At 46.4% G+C, this 18,136-nt stretch overlaps 1 protein-coding gene across 1 annotated transcript in view; it reads left to right on the plus strand.

Moving 5' to 3' along the window:
- The window catches only part of snd1 (staphylococcal nuclease and tudor domain containing 1), a gene marked incomplete at its 5' end in the record, with an annotated part of 285,561 nt that overhangs the window by 734 nt on the left and 266,691 nt on the right, over positions 1-18,136 (plus strand). Inside the window, 2 exon segments of the mRNA XM_042297858.1 lie at positions 480-552; positions 2,732-2,873. Coding sequence (XP_042153792.1) covers positions 480-552; positions 2,732-2,873 — 215 coding nt within the window.

Genomic DNA, 18,136 nt, shown 5'->3' on the forward strand with positions numbered 1-18,136 from the left:
TCTCTTTCTGGGCTCCTCAAACTCCTTCTCTTCTCTTCCATTTCTCATGCTCCCTCATCTCTTACACACACACAGTAGTGAAACACACATCACTGACCCACAGATGACAATGACTGACACAATTTCCATCATCTTCGTCATCTTCATCTGTAGCACTCAATCCCTTTCCAGTAGGAATCTGAACAGGTGGTCATCACACCAGCGTCAGGGTCAGACTGAAAATGCACTCCCTCGTCCCCTCCAACCATTACAGTTTCCATTTAAGGGTATAGATTACACGTGAAGTGCCTCTGCCGCTGATCCTCATGGTGGAGCCTGGGAGCTTGGAAACTGTATCCCCCTCTGAGTGTTTATTACCCACAGCTTCATTTCTCCTCTGCGGCTCAAAGACCTGATGGTTTCTCCTTAACTCGCTGGATGATGGGATGAACCGTAATGGTGGCCCCTCTGTCTCACTCTCTCCCTCTGATTGATCACAGGGCAATCAAGAACGGGAAAGGCCTGCATAGCAAGAAGGAGGTCCCCATCCACAGAGTGGCTGATATCTCTGGGGTAAGATGGATTAGTGTGAGAGTGTGGGTGGGAGAGAGAGAAATGTGGGTGTGTGTGTCTTTGAGGAATAGTTGTGTGTGTTTACTGTTATGTGACTAGGCTTATATCTTGTGTGTTTTTCCCCCTGCTGTGTGTGTGTGTGTGTGTGCAATGTTCATGCACATTCTTGGGCCAACATTCTTCTTGATAATATAATTGCCAAACCTTGACCCACCAGTCTCAATGCCCTCCAGTCTCTCCCAAGCCACTCCCCAGGACAAACCTTGTCATCTGATCTATAGATGACTCACTCTAAGTAATATCCATAATACCAGCCCCCCGTAACCCCCATATTATAGCAATAAAGTCCCATCTAAATATAGTTCCCTCTGCGTTAATAAAGTCATCCAGGAAGTTGTTTACGTGTTCCAGGGACAGCAGACAGCGTCTCTACTTGTGAAAATTGATTGGGCTGCTCACTAAATGAAGATTAGATTTTACTCTGTGCCCATAAAATGTGTTAACGGGGAGTAATGAGATGCACGTACCTCTCCACACTCTCTCCACACTCTCTCCACACTCTCTCCACACTCTCTCCACACTCTCTCCACACTCTCTCCACACTCGCTCCACACTCGCTCCACACTGCTCCATGGACCACGTGTGTTAAAGCACATAAAGGAATGACGGCTGGGGACACACACTCCCTCCCTCTCATTCTGTCCACCTTAAGTCTTTGTTTTACGAGAAGACTTGTCCGTGCTTTAATGGACTGGGCAGTCAGTCTAGGACGTGTGTTATTGTCTAACGCCCGCATAGACACACACGCTGTTCTCCAGTGTAATGAGGTGTGTGTTGATCTTGCCCAGCCCCTCTCTAAAGACTCTCCATCTCTCTCAGCAGCCCTCTCTGTGTTTCACTGCAGCCATACAGGGGATACGACACATTTACATGTCAGCTTGTTTCCCCGTCACTCTGAAGACTGACAGCTGCCCAGGAATAGATCCTTGATACCATGCCAATCTGTTGATGACTTCTGCCAGTCAGGGAGAACAAGTGTGTGTGTGTGTGTGTGTGTGTGTCTCTTCCTCCATCTTAAAGTACTGCTCCCTCTTGGCTGGAGAGCTGGGCTGTGGAGGCTGTAGTGGCCGGGCCAGGCTAATGTAATGAGCTTTCTAATAAAAACACAGAAATGCAGCTAACAACCCGATCCACCGCCCCCCTCAGCTCTCCGCCTGTGACACACACACACACACACACATGGATATTACAGAGAGGGATTATGTAGATGAAGTGGGTTATATTGAGAAGAATACAGTGGGGATATATAATGGAGTACAGTGGGGTGTGTGTGTGTACAGTACATACAAAGGTGCTGAGTGGATATGGCACTCGCTCTCTCTCTTCACCCCCCAACACAGGTTACATAAACACAGTCCCTCCTGACTCCTGCCCCCCCCAGCCCAGCTGGTATATATGTGTGTGTTCACCTGTTTCCCTATTCCCATTGGCCACCTTTCTCTATCCTAAGAGTTCATCTGAACAGAGAAATAATGTGTAGTGTAGGGCTAGATTCCTGCCCAGTAACTTTAATCACCACAGCAATGTTGACTTTGCACCCTGCAATCCTGAGCTACCTGGCGCTTGATGGAATACTTCCACCTTGTCAACAACATATTTCCTGATTCCTCCTCACCCAGTACATCTATCTGTTTTGCCAGAACACATCCCTCTTCCTCTACACCCCACGACATCTAAATCATGAGAGAGTGCTAGTGAGTCACTGCCTGGTTTGTTATGGCTGCATTGGCCTGCCTACCTTGGCCTGCCGGCCGAGCTGTGTATTTATTAATATAACTCTCTCTCTCTCTGCCATTGATTCATCAGCCTGTCTGAATAGGCAATGATTTAGCCACGCTTGTAATTCTGGCCTTGGTGTACCCATCAAGCCAGTGACTCACCAGAAAGGGAGAGAGAGAGAGAGAGATGAGGCCTAGCAATGTCATGGTGAAATCATCGGTTCGTTCACCCTTACTGAGAAACCCCACGCAATGAACTTCAACCTAATTTACTCATCTGCATAAGAAGTGGATGGACTAAGACTGAGGTGTATGATCCACTATCAGACCATCCAATTGACATGAAGATCTGCATTTCTAGGGTGAAGCTGCTACTCTGAACATGTTTCTTTCTTCTCCAGGAAACACAGAAGGCCAAGCAGTTCCTGCCTTTCCTCCAGAGAGCTGGCCGCTCAGAGGCAGTGGTAGAATACGTGTTCAGTGGCTCCCGCCTCAAACTCTACATGCCCAAAGAGACCTGCCTCATCACCTTCCTCCTCGCCGGTAAGTAGTCCATCCGCGAGGGCCATTAGGCTACTTCCTGGTTTAGCTAACTACATCCTGGTTTAGCGAACTTTATTCCACCGTCCTTCCAGTTACTCACAAATCAAATGTATATGTCACATACACAGTTTACAGCAGTAATATAAGGTACTGTGAAATGCTTGTGCTAGGAGCTAACAGGGCGATGTGTCTTTCAGCCCATCTTGTTGGCTACCTCAGAGATTGGAGCGGCGCCTGGTTAGACTATTAGTCATCAGTCTTTTAACTCTGTAAGCAACATTTGTTTTGGTTTACTTCCAGTTTAATAAAAACATAGGCTAGTAGGGGAGTGTGTGTGTGCAGTATGTGAGGAGAGGTGGGGGTGTGCAGTATGTGAGGAGAGGTGGGGGTGTGCAGTATGTGGGGGGGGGTGCAGTATGTGAGGAGAGGTGGGGGTGCAGTATGTGGGGGGTGCAGTATGTGAGGAGAGGTGGGGGGTGTGGGGGTGCAGTATGTGAGGAGAGGTGGGTGGGTGTGCAGTATGTGAGGAGAGGTGGGTGGGTGGGTGTGTGTGTACAGTATGTGAGGTGAGGTGTGCGTACAGTATGTGAGGAGAGGTGGGTGGGTGTGTGTGTGTGTGCCAGACATATCAAGCCAGGTGCAGCGTCGCGGCCCCAGTTCAGAGGTCACGGTGTCTGATATCAGAGCTAGCGGAGCGCCCAGCTGTTAGCAGTCATTCACTACGAAGGTCCACAGGGGTCTGGTGAAACCACGCCAACCGGCCCCTGGCACCATTGGGATGGCGTGTAGCTGATGTGACCTTTCACCTCATGCGGGCATTGACCCTACCCCCCCCGCTGGATCCCTGCCAGCGACCTCCCCACTCTGTCTCATCTGTCATTTTGTGCCAAGCCAGGTGACTGATTGCAAATCAGTGTCAAAAGCAGGGCTCTCCAACCCTCTTCCTGGAGAGCTACCGTCCTCTAGGTTTTTGCTCCAACCCTCATCTAGTGCCCCTGATTCTAGAAAATAGTTGCTTGCTAAGATAAATCAGGTCAGTTACAACTGGGAAACTGGGACTGGATTGAAAACCTACAGGACGGTGGCTCTCCAGGAACAGGGTTGTAGAGCCCTGGTCTAGGGAGCATTTGGGGTATGAGGTGACCATTTTGTGCCCGGGAAACGAGCAGAGTGACAGTTGCAAGAGAAATATAGGCTACAATGTACTGTAGATTGGTTATGGTTGTGTTTATACTTTCTGTCTGGCAGCTCAGCTTTCTGTCTGGCAGCTCAGGTTGATTTGTGCAGACAATTTAGATCCGAATCGGTCGATAGCAGGAATGATTGTGTGTTTTAGATTAGATGAGACTCCATTTACTCGACTAGCCGTAATAGAAGCATTACATCTAATCCAGGCAACTATCTATCGGTCTCTATTTCAGCTCTGTCATTGACCAAACAAAAGAAGAACCCACTTCATTCATTTCCCAACAGGACGCCACCATTTATTCATGATCGCATCATCCCCGGTTTAATTGTGCATGTCTTCCATTGTTAATGTTTTAATTAATTTGGTCATTTGTTTCTAAATGTCTTTCCTGTTTGTCATTGGTTTTTGTAATGAATCATTTTCTCTGCCAGGCATTTTGACTTGACCCTCTCTCTCCATCAAGACACCTAGGCCTTTATTAAGACTGGTTGGAAATCTGACATTATAACTTGACACACGCACACACTTGCGTGCGAGTGTTTTCTGTCATTGGAAATGATTTTATTCAATCAGTGCTTATTACCATATGACAATAAGCACATTATGGCACAGAGCCTGGGTTTATTTGATTAAGGTCGTTACCCGGTAAAAAGGTTTTCTGCTAGGAAATGACAGTTCATGTTGTCTTTAATAAACACATTAAGGCCAGATTAACGCTGATTGATACAAACGATCCCTGCTCCCTTTTTTAATATGAGGTGCTTCCGTTATGGTTAGCCACCGCACCGCATCCTGACCACCCTCACCCTTCCTGGAACGGTGTGGGGGTGTGTCTAATAGTTTCTTCATTTATGTGTGTGTGTATGTTGTGTGTTATTGCTGCCTGTGGGGTGTGGTCATGACTTTGCCTTCGATGCCGTGGTACGTCTTTGTGTGTGTCCCGTGTGTGTATATTGTGTGTGGTACATTGTATGTGTGTGTATATTGTGTGTGGTACATTGTATGTGTGTGTATATTGTGTGTGGTACATTGTATGTGTGTGTATTGTTCAGAATTCATGTGCTCCTCTGTGGTTCTTATTAAGGTTAGAGACCCCTGATATATGTTTTATCTCCCTCTGTAACCCTGTGTGAAATGACATACGGGCTGCATCCCAAATGGCACCCTATTCCTACTTAGTGCACTACTTTTGACCAGGGCCCTGATGAAAAGTAGTGCACTACCGTGCCTTCGGAAAGTATTGATACCCCTTGACTTATTCCACATTTTGTTGTTACAGCCTGATTTCATAGATTTTTCCCCCCCGCAACCATCAACACACACTACCCCATAATGACAAAGTGAAAATATATTTTTCAAATTTATTGAAAATTAAATAAAGAAATATTTATTTTGCACAAGTATTCACACCACTGAGTCAATACTTTGTAGAAGCACCTTTGGCAGCCATTACAGCTGTGAGTCTTTCTGGGTAAGTCTCTAAGCTTTCCACACCTGGATTGTGCAACATTTGCCCCTTTTTTTCTTGAAAAAATTATTTAAGCTCTGTCAAATTGGTTGTTGATTATTGCTAGATTTACAAGTAGATTTAAGTCAAAACTGTAACTTGGCCATTCGGGAACATTCCCTGTCTTCTTGGTGAGCAACTTCAGTGTAGATTTGGCTTTTGTGTTTTAGCTTATTGTCCTGCTGAAAGGTAAATGAATCTCCCAGTGTCTGGTGGAAAGCAGACTGAACCAGGTGTTCCTTTTTTTAATTAAAAAAACCTCCCCAGTCTTTAACAATTACAAGCATACCCATAACATAATGCAGCCAAAAATATAGTTGCTTAAAAATATTGAGAATGGTACTCAGTCATATGTTGTATTGGATTTGCTCCAAACGTACCACTTTGTAATCAGGACAAAAAGTTCATTGCTTTGTCACATTTTTTCAGTTTTACTTTAGTGCCTTGTTGCAAACATGATGCATGTTTTGGAATATGTTTTATTCTGTACAGGCTTCCTCCTTTTCACTCTGTCAATAACGTTAACATTGTGGAGTAACTACAATGTTGTTGATCCATCCTTCCCGGCGACTGAGTTAGGATGGACGCCTGTATCTTTGTAGTGACTGGGTGTATTGACCATCCAAAGCGTAATTAATAACGTCACCAAGCTCAAAGGGATATTCAATGTTTTTTTTTTATCCACCAATGGTTGCCCTTTGAGGCATTGGAAAGCCTCCTTGGTCTTTCTGATTGAATCTGTGTTTGAAATTCACTGCTCGACTAGGGTACGATACAGAGATGTGGTCATTCAAACATGTTAAACACTTTTTTTTCTATTTTTTAACCTTTATTTAACTAGGCAAGTCCGTTAAGAACAAATTCTTATTTAAACACTTACTATTTCACACAGAGCCCATACAATTTGTGACTGAAGCACATTTTTCTTCTAACTGATTTAGGCTTGCCGTAACAAAGGGGTTGAATACTAATTGACTCAACATTTCAGCTTTTCATTTGTAATTCATTTGAAAAATAATCTAAAAGCATAATTGCACTTTGATATTATGGGGTGTTGTGTGTCGGCCAGTGACACAACATCTCAAATGAATCCATTTTAAATTCCAGCTGTAACACAAGAAAATGTGTAAATACTTGCTGAAGGCTCTGTATATGAGCTTAAAGATGCAGTCCTGGATCTTAAGCCCTTACAAATCCGTAACATATCATACGAATTGCAAAAAAATATTTACAGAAATTGTATGTCTTAACCTTTCATACGAAATAGAAATAGATGACGCAGTACACAATTGTGCACCATTTTCGGGAAACCTTTTTGACTCGTGAGCGCTACTTACTTTAATTTGACCTATATTGTCACAACAAAATCCTGTAGCAACAGAAATGGAATATTAGTCAATAATGTTGGTTGACTGGTGGTCAGGCTTTTAGCCGGCCAAAAGTATGCTACATGATATTTGCTATGTGTGTTAGTGAGGGTTTTCAGTGAATTTCACTATCCATTCAAACATTTCAAAAAGCATTCCACTTTGACATTCTGGGCTGTGTGTGTAGGCCAGTGACAAACAATCAACAAAATGTGGAAAAAGTCAAGGGGTGAAGACTTTCTTGAAGGGAATAGGAAGCCATTTTGATCTGTTGCATGTTGAACACCAGACGCCCGTCACCCTCCAGACCCCTTCATATAGGCTATTCACAATCACATAATGTATTGAAGGTTTCCACATCTCTAGAACATATGGATGGGATTGTCGAGGCCAGTTGGGTGCGTCCGTGTAATGGCCAATCTGTTTGTGATGTCAGGCAGGAATTCAACTGGATTGGAAGGAGGTTCTCCAGAGAGGTTGTGTGCGTGTCTAGTTGAGTGAGCTTTCCTGGGCGCCATACTAAATGGACATAAATCCTTGTAGACAGAAGTGTCGTGTCTCTTGAGGTCTGCTTATTGTGGAAGTCTGATGCTTTACCTGTTGACACCAAAGAGCCCTGCTCTCGGTCTTTCTCTCTCTCTCTGTCTTCGTGTTTCTCAATATGCATACTACCGTGCTCCGCTCTCATCCTCCGAGTGCGTTCTTTTGAGGACGAGAGTGTGGAGAAACGCATAAAACATTACGCACACTCCCCTCTACTGTATTACCTCACGCTGCACCTCCCCTCTACTGTATTACCCCACGCTGCACCTCCCCCTACTGTATTACCCCACGCTGCACCTCCCCTACTGTATTACCCCACGCTGCACCTCCCCCTACTGTATTACCCCACGCTGCACCTCCCCCTACTGTATTACCCCACGCTGCACCTCCCCCACTATTACCTCACGCTGCACCTGCCCCTACTGTATTACCTCACGCTGCACCTGCCCCTACTGTATTACCTCAGGCTGCACCTCCCCTACTGTATTACCTCACGCTGCACCTGCCCCCACTATTACCTCACGCTGCTCCTCTCCCTACTGTATTACCCCACGCTGCACCTCCCCTCTACTGTATTACCTCACGCTGCACCTCCCCTACTGTATTACCCCACGCTGCACCTCCCCCTACTGTATTACCCCACGCTGCACCTCCCTCTACTGTATTACCTCACGCTGCACCTCCCCTACTGTATTACCCCACGCTGCACCTCCCCCTACTGTATTAACTCACGCTGCACCTCCCCTGCTGTATTACCTCACGCTGCAACTGCCCCTACTGTATTACCTCACGCTGCACCTCCCCTACTGTATTACCTCACGCTGCACCTGCCCCTACTGTATTAACTCACGCTGCACCTGCCCCTACTGTATTAACTCACGCTGCACCTGCCCCTACTGTATTAACTCACGCTGCACCTCCCCTACTGTATTAACTCACGCTGCACCTCCCCTACTGTATTACCTCACGCTGCACCTCCCCTACTGTATTACCTCACGCTGCACCTCCCTCTACTGTATTACCTCACGCTGCACCTCCCCTACTGTATTAACTCACGCTGCACCTCCCCTACTGTATTACCTCACGCTGCACCTCCCCTACTGTATTACCTCACGCTGCACCTCCCTCTACTGTATTACCTCACGCTGCACCTCCCCTCTACTGTATTACCTCACGCTGCACTTCCCCTCTACTGTATTACCTCACGCTGCACCTCCCCTACTGTATTACCTCACGCTGCACCTCCCCCTACTGTATTACCTCACGCTGCACCTCTCCTCTACTCTATTACCTCACGCTGCACCTCCCCTACTGTATTACCCCACGCTGCACCTCCCCTACTGTATTACCCCACGCTGCACCTCCCCCACTGTATTACCCCACACTGCACCTGCCCCTACTGTATTACCTCACGCTGCTCCTCCTCCTACTGTATTACCCCACGCTGCACCTGCCCCTACTGTATTACCCCACGCTGCACCTCCCCTACTGTATTACCCCACGCTGCACCTCCCCCACTATTACCTCACGCTGCTCCTCCCCCTGCTGTATTACCTCACGCTGCACCTCCCTACTGTATTACCTCACGCTGCACCTCCCCCTACTGTATTACCTCACGCTGCACCTCCCCCTACTGTATTACCTCACGCTGCACCTCCCTCTACTGTATTACCTCACGCTACACCTCCCTCTACTGTATTACCCCACGCTACACCTCCCCTACTGTATTACCTCACGCTGCACCTCCCTCTACTGTATTAACTCACGCTGCACCTCCCCTCTACTGTATTACCTCACGCTGCACCTCCCCTACTGTATTAACTCACGCTGCACCTCCCCTACTGTATTACCTCACGCTGCACCTCCCCCTGTGTATTACCTCACGCTGCACCTCCCCTCTACTGTATTACCTCACGCTGCACCTCCCCTCTACTGTATTACCTCACGCTGCACCTCCCTCTACTGTATTACCTCACGCTGCACCTCCCCTACTGTATTACCTCACGCTGCACCTCCCTCTACTGTATTACCTCACGCTGCACCTCCCTCTACTGTATTACCCCACGCTGCACCTCCCCTACTGTATTACCCCACGCTGCACCTCCCCTACTGTATTACCTCACGCTGCACCTCCCTCTACTGTATTACCCCACGCTGCACCTCCCCCTACTGTATTACCTCACGCTGCACCTCTCCTCTACTGTATTACCTCACGCTGCACCTCCCCTACTGTATTACCCCACGCTGCACCTCCCCCTACTGTATTACCCCACGCTGCACCTCCCCGCACTGTATTACCCCACGCTGCACCTGCCCCTACTGTATTACCTCACGCTGCACCTGCCCCTACTGTATTACCCCACGCTGCACCTGCCCCTACTGTATTACCCCACGCTGCACCTCCCCTACTGTATTACCCCACGCTGCACCTGCCCCTACTGTATTAACTCACGCTGCACCTCCCCTACTGTATTACCTCACGCTGCACCTCCCTCTACTGTATTACCTCACGCTGCACCTCCCCTCTACTGTATTACCTCACGCTGCACCTCCCCTCTACTGTATTACCTCACGCTGCACCTCCCCTACTGTATTACCTCACGCTGCAACTGCCCCTACTGTATTACCTCACGCTGCAACTGCCCCTACTGTATTACCTCACGCTGCACCTCCCTCTACTGTATTACCCCACGCTGCACCTCCCTCTACTGTATTACCTCACGCTGCACCTCCCCTACTGTATTACCCCACGCTGCACCTCCCCTCTACTGTATTACCCCACGCTGCACCTCCCCTCTACTGTATTACCCCACGCTGCACCTCCCCTCTACTGTATTACCTCACGCTGCACCTCCCCCTACTGTATTACCTCACGCGGCTCAGGAACAGGGTTGGAGAAGCCATGTTAGAGTTTAGGTGAAATATCACCTGTCGCTCAGTAAGAGGCTGCATGCTCCTCAAACAGTGGTTGATGTGTGGAGTGAAATAAGTCTTCCTATAAGCTCATATTTCTATATGCAACCCTCTGTGAAAGCAGACTTTAAGGTTGCTACTAAAGAGGATCCCAGGTACAACTATTTATTTCCCAGTTGCTTATATTAAGCACACACTTCACTATAAAACCGGAACGCCTACCTGGCATGATTGAAAGGAAAGGGGCTCCATTCTCTATTTGAGTACATACGATTTCTATTTCTTTTTTTCCCCTGCCCCTGTTCCTGCCCATTTTTATAATGGCCCATTCTAACTCTAAAGAAATTGTAACTATTAATAAAGATTTTATTGAGAGTAGTCTGATGGTTGAAATATGATCCCTTGATTAGAGAACAGCGTGTTTAGCCAGAGGCAAGTAACAGAGCGGCAACTTTATTTTGCATATTTCTCAAACAATTTTAGGTTGTTTTCAATATAAGCACTTTGTGACAACTGCTGATGTAAAAAGGGCTTTGATAGGGGAGCCTCAACACGCGCACACACACTTTGTCATTAACCTTTCTTTAACTAGGCAAGTCAGTTAATAAGAACGGTCTCTTATTTACAATGACGTACTACCGCGGCCAATTGTGCGCCGCCCTATTGGACTCCCTATCACGGCCGGATGTGATACAGCCTGGATTCGAACCAGGGACTGTTGTGACACCTCTTGCACTGAGATGCAGTGCCTTAGACCGCCGCACCAGACCCTTTGTGGATGTATTTTTATTCACCAAGAATAAGGGCCCCGTTCCTCTTCGCTAGCTGTGGGAGAATAGAGCTGGTTTCTAAAATACGTGTTCGATACAGACATGTCCATAAGCTGCATCCCAGTTGTCTAAAACAACATTTAGCTCAAAACCCTTTAGTGTGTGTACTTTACTGTGTTTATACTTGTGATATCGCTATTCAACATTAATGTATATAATCATTCATTCAAAATGCCAAAAATGGATGTACCAATCCCAGTAGGCTTCTTTAAGGGATCTGTTTGCGTAGACTGTATAGACCCCGTTTAAGAGCTCTGACATGCAGAGTCATGCCTTGCAGGTAGGCCTATTTCTCTGCTAGGTGCTATTGGGTCTGCATTGTTTTGCTCGCTCTCTGTCTATCCCCTACTGTCTCCCCTCAGGTTTTTTTATTTTTTATTTTTTTATTTCACCTTTATTTAACCAGGTAGGCTAGTTGAGAACAAGTTCTCATTTGCAACTGCGACCTGGCCAAGATAAAGCATAGCAGTGTGAGCAGACAACACAGAGTTACACATGGAATAAACAATTAACAAGTCAATAACACAGTAGAAAACAAAGGGGGGAGTCTATATACAATGTGTGCAAAAGGCATGAGGAGGTAGGCGAATAATTACAATTTTGCAGATTAACACTGGAGTGATAAATGATCAGATGGTCATGTACAGGTAGAGATATTGGTGTGCAAAAGAGCAGAAAAGTAAATAAATAAAAACAGTATGGGGATGAGGTAGGTGAAAATGGGTGGGCTATTTACCAATAGACTATGTACAGCTGCAGCGATCGGTTAGCTGCTCAGATAGCTGATGTTTGAAGTTGGTGAGGGAGATAAAAGTCTCCAACTTCAGCGATTTTTGCAATTCGTTCCAGTCACAGGCAGCAGAGTACTGGAACGAAAGGCGGCCAAATGAGGTGTTGGCTTTAGGGATGATCAGTGAGATACACCTGCTGGAGCGCGTGCTACGGATGGGTGTTGCCATCGTGACCAGTGAACTGAGATAAGGCGGAGCTTTACCTAGCATGGACTTGTAGATGACCTGGAGCCAGTGGGTCTGGCGACGAATATGTAACGAGGGCCAGCCGACTAGAGCATACAGGTCGCAGTGGTGGGTGGTATAAGGTGCTTTAGTGACAAAACGGATGGCACTGTGATAGACTGCATCCAGTTTGCTGAGTAGAGTGTTGGAAGCCATTTTGTAGATGACATCGCCGAAGTCGAGGATCGGTAGGATAGTCAGTTTTACTAGGGTAAGCTTGGCGGCGTGAGTGAAGGAGGCTTTGTTGCGGAATAGAAAGCCGACTCTTGATTTGATTTTCGATTGGAGATGTTTGATATGAGTCTGGAAGGAGAGTTTGCAGTCTAGCCAGACACCTAGGTACTTATAGATGTCCACATATTCAAGGTCGGAACCATCCAGGGTGGTGATGCTAGTCGGGCATGCGGGTGCAGGCAGCGATCGGTTGAAAAGCATGCATTTGGTTTTACTAGTGTTTAAGAGCAGTTGGAGGCCACGGAAGGAGTGTTGTATGGCATTGAAGCTTGTTTGGAGGTTAGATAGCACAGTGTCCAATGACGGGCCGAAAGTATATAGAATGGTGTCGTCTGCGTAGAGGTGGATCAGGGAATCGCCCGCAGCAAGAGCAACATTGATATATACAGAGAAAAGAGTCGGCCCGAGAATTGAACCCTGTGGCACCCCCATAGAGACTGCCAGAGGACCGGACAGCATGCCCTCCGATTTGACACACTGAACTCTGTCTGCAAAGTAATTGGTGAACAAGGCAACGAGGCAAGGCAGTCATCCGAAAAACCGAGGCTACTGAGTCTGCCGATAAGAATATGGTGATTGACAGAGTCGAAAGCCTTGGCAAGGTCAATGAAGACGGCTGCACAGTACTGTCTTTTATCGATGGCGGTTATGATATCGTTTAGTACCTTGAGTGTGGCTGAGGTGCACCCGTGACCGGCTCGGAAACCAGATTGCACAGCGGAGAAGGTACGGTGGGATTCGAGATGGTCAGTGACCTGTTTGTTGACTTGGCTTTCGAAGACCTTAGATAGGCAGGGCAGGATGGATATAGGTCTGTAACAGTTTGGGTCCAGGGTGTCTCCCCCTTTGAAGAGGGGGATGACTGCGGCAGCTTTCCAATCCTTGGGGATCTCAGACGATATGAAAGAGAGGTTGAACAGGCTGGTAATAGGGGTTGCGACAATGGCGGCGGAAAGTTTCAGAAATAGAGGGTCGAGATTGTCAAGCCCAGCTGATTTGTACGGGTCCAGGTTTTGCAGCTCTTTCAGAACATCTGCTATCTGGATTTGGGTAAAGGAGAACCTGGAGAGGCTTGGGCGAGGAGCTGCCGGGGGGGCGGAGCTGTTGGCCGAGGTTGGAGTAGCCAGGCGGAAGGCATGGCCAGCCGTTGAGAAATGCTTATTGAAGTTTTCGATAATCATGGATTTATCGGTGGTGACCGTGTTACCTAGCCTCAGTGCAGTGGGCAGCTGGGAGGAGGTGCTCTTGTTCTCCATGGATTTCACAGTGTCCCAGAACTTTTTGGAGTTGGAGCTACAGGATGCAAACTTCTGCCTGAAGAAGCTGGCCTTAGCTTTCCTGACTGACTGCGTGTATTGGTTCCGGACTTCCCTGAACAGTTGCATATCCCGGGGACTATTCGATGCTATTGCAGTCCGCCACAGGATGTTTTTGTGCTGGTCGAGGGCAGTCAGGTCTGGGGTGAACCAAGGACTGTATCTGTTCTTAGTTCTGCATTTTTTGAACGGAGCATGCTTATCTAAAATGGTGAGGAAGTTACTTTTAAAGAATCACCAGGCATCCTCAACTGACGGGATGAGGTCAATGTCCTTCCAGGATACCCGGGCCAGGTCGATTAGAAAGGCCTGCTCACAGAAGTTTTTTTAGGGAGCGTTTGACAGTGATGGAGGGGTGGTCGTTTGACTGCGGCTCCGTAGCGGATACAGGCAATGAGGCAGTGATCGCTGAGATCCTGGTTGAAGACAGCGGAGGTGTATTTGGAGGGCCAGTTGGTCAGGATGACGTCTATGAGGGTGCCCTTGTTTACAGAGTTAGGGTTGTACCTGGTGGGTTCCTTGATGATTTGTGTGAGATTGAGGGCATCTAGCTTAGATTGTAGGACTGGCGGGGTGTTAAACCACCTTTCTCTCTGAACCACGTACGCTTGTGAGCAGAGTTCCCCGTTTGATATTTATTTTAAAGGGAGGCTGGAGAGAGACTTGTTTTTCTCTCCCTTCGCTCCTCCTGTCTACTCCATGGAGGCACCTCAAAGCCTCCCTCTCCCTCCCCTTTCCTACTTGCTTTCCTTCCTTCCGGAGTTTTCCGGGGAGTGCTCCTTTTCCCTAAAAGAACCAAGAGGAGAGGGAGAGAGGCTTTCAGAAGAGAGGGGGAGCGAGGGAGAGTGAAGGGAGGGGGATACAGAGAGCGAGAGAGAAGCCCCCACTTCAGAGTGGGCCGGAGGGGTGCTCTGGGGAAGAAGGGATGTTCCTCTTCTCTCATCCACATGCAACTTTGATGAGATGGAGTGGGTTTCTTCTTTCATGGAGATGGAGAGGGAAAGAGAAAAGACCAGAAGGCCTAGAAGTGTGTTGTGTTCAATAGGGCAAAACAAATAGGACGAAAGGAGACAACAGGGATAGTCCCTCATGGAAGGAATTTTCACAGTGGCCACGCCCTTCTGGTGGGGTATGAATGTACAAATCCCTTAATCTGCTGTTGGTGCCTATAAAAATTAGCCCTAAGGTTGCTTTAAGTCTTTTTCATTCTCTTAAATTAAATACTGTGACGGTTTTCTCATTAGCTGGGAATGTTGTTTGAAATTACTTATACAACATACTTTGGTGATATTGTTATCGACCTACTGCATACCCCTTAAATGTATACATTTTAGTGTACGGGGTTTGCCATTAGCATGCTAACACTCATTAAGAATAACTGATAGAATCACTAGCATAGCTTGCCATCGATTGCATTCAATGGTTGAATTTGAAGTCACTTCTAAGTGTAATGGAGTTGACTGGTGACTGACATGAATCAGGCTTTCCGTTCTGAAAATGTGGCACCTGACATTTGACTGTCAGCATTTTAATTTACTGGACATTTGACTGTCAGCATTTTAATTTACCGGACATTTGACTGTCAGCATTTTAATTTACCGGACATTTGAGAAATATACCGGACCCACATACATTGGGTGTGTAATGTGATTAGGGTCTCCAGCACGGTGCTCAGAATGACAGAAATCACATTTAGATTATGGTAATTTATCTTAACAGAACATGCAAGACGAGGATGCAATGAGTTGGCTAATTGGGATATATCATTTTGGCAATTTAATTCCTAGCCTTATGGACAAACCTATGAGTCTATTTCAATCTACTATCCCCCATAGTAGTAAAGTTGACCAATTCTATTTGTCAGCTTGTCGAGAAAGAAATAGCCCAAACAGACTTTGGGAAAATAGATCCCATATTCAACCAGTAGACTTACATTAAAAAAATAATAATAATAATAATTGAAGCAATGTGTCTGATGAAATAGATCAGAATGTTTATCTTTAAAATGTTTGGGAACTAGTTTCTCTTAACAGTATTAGCACAGCGATGCCTACAAGGCAGTAGGCTACACGTGAATGTGCACTTGGCTACTGGACAAACAAAGCAAGTTGAAAACCAGTAGAACATGAGAGAAATAGGCTGCTGTTTTCAATGGCATATTGAAGTCTATTAATTTGCCAAGGTAAATAAAACACACCTCATAATATATAGTAAAGTGTTCAGGTTTCAAACAATTAAGTAGCCATAGGTTTTCAAAATGACTACTGCCTCCAGCTCATTGCAAAGTGGTGTGTGACACGTTAATGAATCCTGCCTTCCATTGCCTATGCATTTGAATGGCAAATGGGAAGCGCGCTTTAATTACCAGTTGATAAATAAAAATAGGAGCTCTTGTTAATCATGGCCCTAAAACCATTTTTAAAACACGATTATGAATTGTTGAGCAGTGAATGAGCTTATAAAATCTCTGTTCTGTGCTATGTGATAAAGATGCATAACGAACATACACACGTGCTAATTTAATTCTACTAAATTGTACCAATGAATCTATAGACTGATAATGTATTTATATCAACCTGTATTGAATAGGCTTATTTTTCAATGGGAATATATATATTTTTTTACCTGACAATTTGCTGCTGCACATTTTATAGCTATTACCTGCTGTGAATATATATCATTCACAACATTTGGACGGGAGCTATAATCCAGTCATAAAACAAAACAACTGTAAACTGTGTTTGAATTTAGGCTTGTCTGAACGGCCTTCAATGGGGAAAGATTGCTTCTGTACCCCACTTCTGTGATTTTAGTTGAAAATGTCACTTTCCCATGTGGACCTATGAGTGCAGCGAAAGGAGTATGTTGTGGGGCTTTAGGCCTTCCTGCTTTTGAAGTTGTCCTTGGGAAGGGGGTTGTGAAGTGGACATGATGTCCTTTCAAAGATGTGTTGCAGGGTAAATGAGACGCGTGTGTTGCAGGGTAAATGAGACGCGTGTGTTGCAGGGTAAATGAGACGCGTGTGTTGCAGGGTAAATGAGACGCGTGTGTTGCAGGGTAAATGAGACGCGTGTGTTGCAGGGTAAATGAGACGCGTGTGTTGCAGGGTAAATGAGACGCGTGTGTTGCAGGGTAAATGAGACGCGTGTGTTGCAGGGTAAATGAGACGTGTGTTGCAGGGTAAATGAGACGCGTGTGTTGCAGGGTAAATGAGACGCGTGTGTTGCAGGGTAAATGAGACGCGTGTGTTGCAGGGTAAATGAGACGCGTGTGTTGCAGGGTAAATGAGACGCGTGTGTTGCAGGGTAAATGAGACGCGTGTGTTGCAGGGTAAATGAGACGCGTGTGTTGCAGGGTAAATGAGACGCGTGTCTAGGAAAAGGTTCAAAAGGCTTAAGCTTGGACATGAGAGAACATCCCATTTGTGTGTTTGCCTGCCCTGGGAATAGGCAAAGTGTTGGGGTGTGTGCTGTCTGCTTAATCCCTGTGGGTGCGGTGTGTGTTGTATTGAGCTAGCTTAAAGGGACATTTTAAAAACTTTCAACTTCCAATTCATCACCTCCAGCACCCCAACATCAACATATGTAAAAATGGCAGTTTTCTATGTTTTGTAGAAAAAAGATAAGTGTTTCCAATGACAACATCAACCAATCAGCAGACAATTAGTAGGTAATGCCTACACACAATTGGTTAAAATAGCATGATGCACACCTTATCGTCTATCTTTTTAAATGCAAAACATAGAAACACACCATTTTCACCAATGTTGATGTTGGGGTGATGCTAGAGATGATGAATATAAAGTTTAAAAAAAAAGTGATGTTTCACTTTAGCTTAACTGTCTCTGTCTGTGGCACTGCAGCTTATGGAGATTCACTCACTTCCTGGAAATTGGGAGCTGAGAGATGGAGCAGCTTTAGCCCAGAGACTCGTGTGTGTGTGTGTGTGTGTGTGTGTTACTGAACTAGCTGGCAACCAGGCAGTGTCTGTGTGTGTTACTGAACTAGCCGGCAACCAGGCAGTGTCTGTGTGTGTTACTGAACTAGCCGGCAACCAGGCAGTGTCTGTGTGTGTTACTGAACTAACCGGCAACCAGGCAGTGTCTGTGTGTGTTACTGAACTAGCCGGCAACCAGGCAGTGTGTGTGTTACTGAACTAGCCGGCAACCAGGCTGTGTGTATGTTACTGAACTAGCCGGCAACCAGGCTGTGTGTGTGTTACTGAACTAGCCGGCAACCAGGCTGTGTGTGTTACTGAACTAGCCGGCAACCAGGCTGTGTGTGTGTTACTGAACTAGCCGGCAACCAGGCTGTGTGTGTGTTACTGAACTAGCCGGCAACCAGGCTGT

This window comes from Oncorhynchus tshawytscha, linkage group LG15 (genome assembly GCF_018296145.1).
Source record: "Oncorhynchus tshawytscha isolate Ot180627B linkage group LG15, Otsh_v2.0, whole genome shotgun sequence".
Taxonomy (NCBI): Eukaryota; Metazoa; Chordata; class Actinopteri; order Salmoniformes; family Salmonidae; genus Oncorhynchus; species Oncorhynchus tshawytscha.